Source organism: Propithecus coquereli, unplaced genomic scaffold, assembly GCF_000956105.1.
Source record: "Propithecus coquereli isolate 6110/MARCELLA unplaced genomic scaffold, Pcoq_1.0 Scaffold100, whole genome shotgun sequence".
In the NCBI taxonomy this organism is placed as follows: Eukaryota; Metazoa; Chordata; class Mammalia; order Primates; family Indriidae; genus Propithecus; species Propithecus coquereli.
Window position 1 is genome coordinate 3577541 of NW_012133859.1, and position 9407 is coordinate 3586947.

At 35.5% G+C, this 9407-nt stretch overlaps 1 protein-coding gene across 2 annotated transcripts in view; it reads right to left on the minus strand.

Annotated features, from left to right (window-relative positions):
- Positions 1 to 1499: 1499 nt before the first annotated feature.
- Positions 1500 to 9407, minus strand: part of FAM134B (family with sequence similarity 134, member B) — an 88753-nt gene continuing 80845 nt past the window's right edge. For both annotated transcript variants that reach the window (XM_012642759.1, XM_012642767.1), the window contains 5 exons: positions 9291 to 9375; positions 7303 to 7440; positions 6438 to 6502; positions 6072 to 6198; positions 1500 to 3745 (listed from right to left, as the gene is read on the minus strand). In XM_012642759.1, the coding sequence (XP_012498213.1) occupies positions 3252 to 3745; positions 6072 to 6198; positions 6438 to 6502; positions 7303 to 7440; positions 9291 to 9375 (909 nt within the window). In that variant the 3' untranslated portion in view covers positions 1500 to 3251. The remainder of the gene's footprint in view (positions 3746 to 6071; positions 6199 to 6437; positions 6503 to 7302; positions 7441 to 9290; positions 9376 to 9407) is intronic.

Genomic DNA, 9407 nt, shown 5'->3' on the forward strand with positions numbered 1-9407 from the left:
ATAGAAACATTAAAAAATCACTTTTTTTCTTAAATGTGGATTCACTTCTTGCCTAAAATCTGTAGTATGCTGGAATTTGCCATTTTTTTAAAAAGGAAGAAAGTTGCACTTATTTCAAATATCAGAGTGAGATGCCTAAATATGTTGAGGATGTTTGCCAATTGCACAACCTTATAAAAGTTTCTTTTCCTAATATTCTGTTAAACTAGGGAGGAGGCAGTTTTTAAGAAACTGATTTTGAAGATTTTTAGGGTAAGAAACAAGCAAAGGGCCGGGCGCAGTGGCTCACGCCTATAATCCTAGCTCTCTGGGAGGCTGAGGCGGGCGGATTGTTTGAGCCCAGGAGTTCGAAACCAGCCTAAGCAAGAGCGAGACCCCGTCTCTACTAAAAAAAAAAATAGAAAGAAATTAATTGGACAACTAAAAATATATAGAAAAAATTAGCCGGGCATGGTGGCACATGCCTGTAGTTCCAGCTACTTGGGAGGCTGAGGCAGGAGGATCGCTTGAGCCCAGGAGTTTGAGGTTATTGTGAGCTAGGCTGACGCCACAGCACTCACTCTAGCCCGGGCAAAAGAGTGAGACTCTGTCTCAAAAAAAAAAAAAAAAAAAAAAAAAAAGAAACAAGCAAAGGTGTTTCAGAATGAGAATATCCAAGCCTGAACTGACCTTTCAAAACAAGCCTCAACCTCTGAGCACTGCTTTATTGCTTCAGATCAAAATGCATGATTGGTGAATGCTATTCCCGTTGTATGGTTTTGCTCAGCATTTTATAGGACGTATGCAAAACCTTTCTACAGCTCTTAATTTAAAAAAAAAAAAACCTATGGTTCACATTTAATGACTGGATTCCAGTTAGATCTTACAAGCCATTCTTTATCAGTTGTTTCAATATTGGGGAAATATTATTATTGATATAAATTCTCTTGGTAAAGAATATGTAGTTCCCTAGTTAATCACAAGTTTGCTACTACATCTTACACCAGAAACAGTGCCCGCCCTACCAAAACACACACACACACACACACACACACACACACACCCTTAACATTCCTGTGTTTGTTTGAATTATAAGTTTTGAGAACAGTACCATTATTGTATTATATAAATTTGCAATCATATATTCTTATACAAATATTATCAAAGTACATATATAGTTATAATGCTACTGTCCATTGAGAGCTGGTATGTCTCTTCCATAGTGCTGCTAACACATTTTTCTACTCTACCAAACTATCCCCATTCTCAAACCCTTTTTGATTTAGAGTTTATAACATTTTATTCTAGATTTATTGTTTATACCATCAAACATTATCAGCCCTTGAGTTTATCTTCTTGTAAGCTTGTCCAGTGAATTACAACACACTCTTTAATTACTCGAATTATTTAACTTTCTGTTTTCTCCTCAGTGAAAAAACTGAAATGATCTTTAAACTTTTTGACTTTGTGATAAAGGATATTTTTTAAAATGAAGAAACATACACATAAATAAAAGAATCCTGGTAACAACTGTTTTATAAATATGTGACTGTATTTTTTCATGTCCAGAAACTCTTATTGAATAGAATTCAGGTATATTCCTCCAAAACCCACACAGTTCAGAGATGTTCTAACACCAGGTTTCCATTTGTATTAAAATGGGCAAGATAATAAAGGCACAGGCTCACTTTATCAATAAAGGACATCAAACACAATCATGAGGCACTAAGGACACATCAGCATAGTCAGTCACAAAAAGCAAATGTTCAAAGTCTTCAGTAACTTTTCTCCCTTTAACATTTGGCAAAATTCAGTCTAGATATTTTAATACCTCAGAAAGAAAAAATAAATAAGAGATGCTACATTAAAATGTCAGATTACCTATAATTCATCTTTAAAAATATAAGAAAAGGGATAAAATGAAAGGAAGAGAACACAAATTTCCTATAGTCTTAGATTATCCTTCCTTTCTGAGGGTCTCAGATGTCTGAGTGCATCTGCAGAAATGCCAGCTATACCTGAAGATTTAAGAGATTTTTGGTAGTTGCTGACATGGTCCCCCAACATTTAAAGTTTGTATCACAAAAACAAAACTAGCGTGGTTTCTGCTTTTTAGTCCTTTGTTAAAAACCATGAATCAAATTTGGTTATTTAAAAGTGATCCAAAAAAGTTTAAAAGAAAAAAATATATTCTATCTTCCCAAGAATAAACAGATTACATATTTAGACTTCAGTGGCAAATAAATATCAAGCCAAGCAAGTTCCTCTCCTCTATCTATACAGACTAAGAAAACAGAGTTATTTCTTTATTGTTGATGACCACATCACTCAGAACATCAAGCACTAGTTTCAGAATTCTAGGAGACTTTTTCCATGACACAATATAAAAGATAAAGGTTTAAGTCTGAGCAAGCAGAACAGATCTGCACTCATAACATCCCTATGACAAACATACAACAAATGAACAGCAAAACAGCTGAATCTGTTTACATCGTAGCCATTGTCTATGTAATATATAACTACTTGCTTTCTATGGGTTAATACCACCCATTGCAAGACTAGAGATGGCCGTCAATGGAGCATGCCACTTCACAAGTAAGCCTAAGTCTACAACTGCGAAATAACATGGCAATGTTTCAGCCTATCCGTAGTACTTAAATATATTTTTAAATTTTTTCCTAGGAAATTAATTTTGATAGTATTTCCCAAGTCCTTTAACTAAAGGTACCTTGATAATTTCTGCCTTTTTACATCAAAATCTATCAGTTTGTTTTTTATTTTTAAAAAACTGTTTCCAGGTATTAGGAATAAGGGAGCTGATACAGCATGTATTCACAATTAATTGTTAATATTTTTCAATGAATTACAATAAACTGTTTTTGCATGCTTGAAAAATTAATTGTAAAGAAAAGAAGAAAGAATACTTATAGGAAGATTTTAATAAATTGGTGTTTTGGTTTTTTTCTTTTTGCTTAAAAACAACCCCCAATATTTATCTCTGACAACACAGTGTGTGTGTATATATAAAGTTCATTTCCATGCTTATTACATAAAAATAACTATCAGAAATATCAGTCTATCAGCATCCGCTGATGTATATCCAATCAATTCACTGCATAAGGGAAAGTAAAACAAAAAATCTAAGGTAATAATTAAAGCTTATAGTTCAATTTTTTTCTGTTTTTCTTCCTTTCTTTTTTTTTTTTTTTTGCTTGTTTGAAATTTTTTTGGTGGTTTTTTTGGTGCTCTGTTGCAAGCTGCTGATTCCTAGATTAATGGCCTCCAAGTAGATTTGAAAGGAAGCCTGAAGACTTCTTATTTTGCTGTGCTTCTGCTTCCTGGTCTTGTGTAAGTCCCAATTCACTCTCAATTTGATCCAGCTCTGACTGGTCAAGTAGTTCAAAGTCATCACCTTCTTCAGTGTCTGTGTCTTCTTCTGGGCTGGGTGCAGCCTGAGAAATCGCTTGCTGCACACCCTCTAACTGGTCTTTGATAGCAGCAGTCACTGCAGCTGTGATGACATTCCCAGCCAAGTTGCTCATCAAGTGAAAGGTTTGGTCACTGTTCAGAGGGAGGATGAGACCAGCTGCTGATTGCCTCTCTTTGCTTGGTCTGTGACCACTGTCCAGCTGTTCCTTTTTTCTCTTGAGCTCAGTGGGCAAGCCAAGGCTTAATTCATCTTCATCATTTGTTCCCGTGCCATTTTCTAGAGATGGAAAATCTGAAAGATCTCGAGAGAAAACTTCCTCACTAGGTCGGTCAAGATCTGTGAAATGTATAACAGAAGTTCATGCTTAAGCACCATAACAAATTTGAAATAAAAGAGCTGTCTAAAAGATATCTGACTTTAATCTGAACCCTCTGTGCAACTTTGGCAATTCATCTATCCTCCTGAGTCAACCTGCATCAATTTAACCACATCTTGGACCCCTCCCAAATCTGGAACACTCTCTTTATATACACACCCCCCTCCCAAAGACACATCCCCTGTATCTTTAGATTTACTCTTAAGCACAAAACACTGTAAGTAATGATTTAATATTCAACCTTGTCTAATATTAGCTTGAGGCTTTGACTAAAGTTTAAGCACTCACCATAAAAATTTCATCCTGCTCCTAGGGTGGGAATTATCTTAAGCCAATGGGCATATGTATTATCAGGAAATAAAAAATACTTCAGTTGGAAGTTTTCATGGGCTCTGGCATATCAGATAGTGAATATTATCCAGCCTCAGTATTTTCATACATGGAGAGATATCTGAGTATCTGAAACCTGTGTTTGTTTAAATTAATGAGACGAAGATACTGTTCCTTTTATTCCATATGCAACCCAACAGCTATGGAAACATTTGGCTGGCTGTAACTACAGCCGAAATTGACCATTCTAAGATTCAGGACATTTGAAATGTCAGATTAGGAGGTAAACTGATTATATTGGTTTTATTTTTCATAGAAAATCTTTCAGTGTAACAGTTAACTCCTTGTAACAGTGATTTGAAATCTTCAATTCAATTAGTGAAAAGCCTTATATCTGGGTTGTATTATTACTGTCCCTTTTATTGTGTAAATCTGAGATAGGATGCTTAAGAACAAAGTACTCATAATCCTGATCTTTAAAATGACCTCCATTGTAGAAATTGAATGAGCTTGAACTTGTAGAGCTTCAGTAAGCTTCTGTGATCTTCTTGTTCTAATGTACTTTAAAGATGAGGAAATCGAGGCCCACAAAAATGTCACCTATTCAAGGCCATACAGTCAGCTAGTGACACAGGCAAGACTCCATTTGGGTCTCCTAGCCTCCAAACACTGCACAGCCTCTCTCCCTCCTTGCTATAGAAAAGAAAGAATGTTCTTGGAAAATACCTATGAAACAGTTTATTCATCTAGTCTGCTCACGTGTTCAGTATATGGCTAAGACCACTTAAAATAATCCAGTGAGACTAACAAACGTTAAGTTATTGCACAAGCGTTGTCTCTCAATTGAGGTTATGGATGGCGTTAGTACACAACATTGTGTTCTCCAATATTAAATTGTATTTAACCTAATTATTAAAAACAAAGAAGCTTTTTTAGATTTGGAGACACATATGAGAAACTTCGGAGTCAGTTTTGTACTCAGGGAACTTGCCTTCCATACTTTAGTTGCTCTCAATGAGGACTGGCCCTGAATGTATAGGATTAGCTTCTTTCTCTCCTCTCGTTATTGTTAAAAGCAATGCCACCAGACATTTCAGAACGTAATTTTTTTAAATGTTTCCATTTCTTTTGTTTTCAAAATAAAAGATTTGGACAATGAGTTAGATTTTTCCCCCTCACACTTTTTAAAATGTAACAGCTTTTGAGATACAATTCATATACCAAAAAACTCACCCTTCTATAGTATATTCACAAAGCAGTACAACAATTACCACTACCCAATTCTGGAACATTTTCATTACTCCAGAAAGAAACTCATACCAATTAATAGTTACTCATATTCCCTTCTTCCTCCAGTCCCTGGTAACCACTAACCTATCTTCCCTCTATATGGACTTCCCTATTCTGGACATTTCATGTAAGTGCAGTCATACAATATGTTGCCTTTGTGTCTGGCTCTTTCACTTAGCCTATTGTTCTCAAGGTTCATCCATATCATAGCAAGTATCAGTACTTCATTCACTTTTTTAATTTTTTTTTTGGAGACAGAGTCTTGCTTGTCCCCCTGGCTAGAGTACAGTGGCGTTGCAACCTCAAACTCCTGAGCTCAAGCGATCCTTCTGCCTCAGCCTCTTGAGTATCTGGGACTACAGGCATGATCTACAGCGGCCGGCTAATTTTTTTTTTCTATTTTTTGTATAGATGGGGTCTCCCTCTTACTCAGGCTGGTCTCGAGCTCCTGACCTCAAAGTGATCCTCCCACCTTGGCCTCCCAGAGTGCTAGTATTGTAGGCATGAGCCACCACACCTGGCCTTCATTCATCTTTATAACCAAGGAATACTCCACTGTATAGATATACCACATTTTACTTATCCATTCAATAGCTGACACAAGTTAAATATTTTTGCACGTACTCATAATAATAAAAATGAAGATATCCAGAAATATTAGCATACCATCGGAAGTGTCTGTCTGTGGAGTGTATCCTTCTGAAAGGTTGAAGGTCCCATTATCAGTCCAGGACACCTCTGAGACGTCTGTGTCAGACACAGATAACTCTTTGGCAGCAACAGTGAGGCTAATCTGTGTTAACATAAATACCAGTGGCACATTTTAAACTGCTGAAGGAAATACATTGAAAGAGCCATACTGAACCCAAAAATGTCAGAATAATAAAAACTAGATGAGTATTTTCCTTTTGAAATCATTCAATCATCTTTCAGAAATAGGAGGAGTCTATTAGAAAAATCATTCATCTTTGGTACATGTAAATAATTTTACAGTCAAACCACACAGGAATGGAAAACTAAACAAAAAAATACCTTAGGACAAAGAGCTGAAAAGTCTAATTCACTGTCATCTTTGTGACTTTTTTCTTTATCTGCTTCTGTTGAGAAAAAATTTGGAAGCTTTCAGTTTCTTGGACAGCTTTGACATGGTGTAGTTATTTCATTATATATTTTACCCCACATTCCTCACATTCTCTGATACTCCATATAATTAACTGTGTGCACGTAACAAACCTCACATATTTGTGAAATGTTTGATCTAAAGGAAATGGTCCACATTCGTGGTTCTCACAGTGTGGTCCCTGAACCAGCAGCAACCCTGAGAACATTTTAGAAATGCAGATTCTCAGGCCCTACCCTGGACCTGCTGAATCAGAAACTCTGGGGTGGGACCCAGCAATGGATGCTTAAATAAGCCTTCCAGCTGACTCTGGTGCATGTTTGAGAACCTAGAAGGTCACAGGCCAAGTTAAAAAGTAAAAAATGATCGTACTGGTTTTTCCTCTATTTTCTTTTCCTTCCCCTGTTCTTTCAATCCCCTCTCATATGGCTCCCACTCTGTTAGCCCCACCTGTGTTATTTTTTTATTTGCAATAATAGTCCAACCCCAAACAAAATAAAGTAAATCACAAATAGCAAAATATAGAGTGTTGAGGCCTTTTCTCCCTCCCCTGACAATTTAGATTTAAAAGTCAATTTATTCAATTGTATGTTTGAGAAAAGAACAAAAGTCTAAATAGGAAAGGATATATATATATTACTTTGAGGGGATTAGCTTCTATAATAATATTTAGTAAAAGGCTAAAGGTACCCTGAACTGTATTAAAGGTGATTTCATAAAAAGAGCCTGTTACTGTCTCATTTGATGCATAGAATCTAAAATTCAGACTTTACCTACCTGATCTCTCACGTTTCTTCTGATTAATATATTCTCCAATTCCAAAATCTAGTTTCAGCAGAACTGACTTGATTTTGCTGTATATTTTTTGTCCAATATCATTACACTTAAACAGTGGACACAAAAATGCACACAGTACTGAAATATAAGAAGGAAGAGAATTTAGGTAAAATGCCCTTTATTTTAGAAGGCTACATCTTAGTATTTCACAAAATACTACATCCTCTTACCGAAAAAATAGTGTGCCATGCCCATAGGCATTGTTTTTAGACTTGCAATTAGATCAACTTCCTCCCCTCAATCCTTTTACCCTCAAAACTTATAGAAAGATTACATGCTTTCCAGACAACAGTCCTGGATTAAAACTTCAACTCTATTTATTAAATGCCATTTTACCATGGGAAAGTTATTATCATCTATTAGCTTCTCATCAGTAATACTTTCTTGGGGTTATTGTGAAGTATAAAGGAGATTAATGCAAACCATCTAAATAAAGCCTTGCCCAAATTAGACTCTCATTCCCCAGCCCTCTTCTCCTTTAACTCCTAAAGAGTTAGATCAAAGGCCTGATACTCTATTGCACATGAGTTCTATCTGGGAGAATGGATTTTAGCTACAACCATTTGCCATTTGTATGATGCATTAGGAATATAAAAAGAAATGAAGATTGCCACTCTGAATGTATTGTATTCCTAAGTTCACTTCTTTGTTGTTAGGAAATGTCCCCTATTACCTTTTTAAAATAGGAGCTGCAAACTCAAATATCTCTAGAAACCAAGAAATTATATGTAAATTTGAAAAGCCAGTGTAAGAAAAATAGGAAAATATGAGTTAATTAAGTGAAGAGTAACTGTCCAGGTTGCAGTGCCAGATCTTCATATTTTTCAGGAGAAGCAGAAATTCCACACTTTTTAAACAGCATTTTTTTATAGTTGACACATGATAAATTGTATATTTAAAGTGATAACAATTCGGTAAGTTTTGACATATGTATACAACTAAGAAAGAATTACCATAATCAAGATAGTGAACATATCTGCCACCCCCGAAAGTTTCCTCACGTTATTAATCCTTCCCTCCTGCCTCTCCTTGCACTCACCCACCTTATCTCTAGGTAACCACTGGCCTGCTTTGTCACTAAGGATTAGTTGGAATTTTCTAGAATTATATATAAATAGAGTCATACAATATATAGTCTCTTATCGGGCTTCTTCCACTTAGCCTAATTATTTGGAAATCTATCCATAATGTTGCATGTACTAATTTTTAGTGCTGAGCAGTAACCCATTGTATAGATAATATATCACACAATGGTATACGGTAACAGTTCATTTATCCAATTCATCTGTTGATGGACATATGGATTGCATTCTGCTTTTGGCTACTACAAATAAATCTGGTAATTACATTCATGTACAGGTCTTTGTGCAGACAATGCTTTCAATTCCCTTGGGTAAATACCTAGCTGTGGGACGGCTGGGTCATATAGAAGTTTTTAAGAAACTGCCAAACTGGTATCCAAAGTGATTTTGCCATTTTACCTTTCCACCAACAGTATGTGAGAATTCCAGTTGTTCCATATCCTTAATATGGTCAGTATTTTTTATTTTAGCCATTCTGGTGAGGATACAATGGTAACTCATTATGGTTTTAATTATTTTTTGAGCCATAGAACATGCAAAAAGACAAGGGTCTTGTATTTTGGGGGTGGGGTGGGCACAGAGCTTATTTACAGTTTTATTGATATAAGTTAACATAAAATTATTCACTATATATTCACTAGCTATTCTTCCAATTTTAAAATATATAAAAATATCTCTAGGAAAAAAGAAGAAATTTTGCAGAACAGGAGATTAAAGGATAATCTCCTTTTTGTTTTATAATTAAGAACTCATCCCTCTTCTTCTAAACTACAAAGGTCTGTTGACCATAAAATGATACCATATGTATCACACAAATTAGCCAAATGTTCTACTATACATACTTACATAGTAGATAGCTGAGTATAACCCCAGGAATGTAACTTCCCAAGATGGTAAAAAATGTGCACACACTGCAGACCAGGAGACAAAACTAGAAATAATAGGAATAACACAGGACAGTTA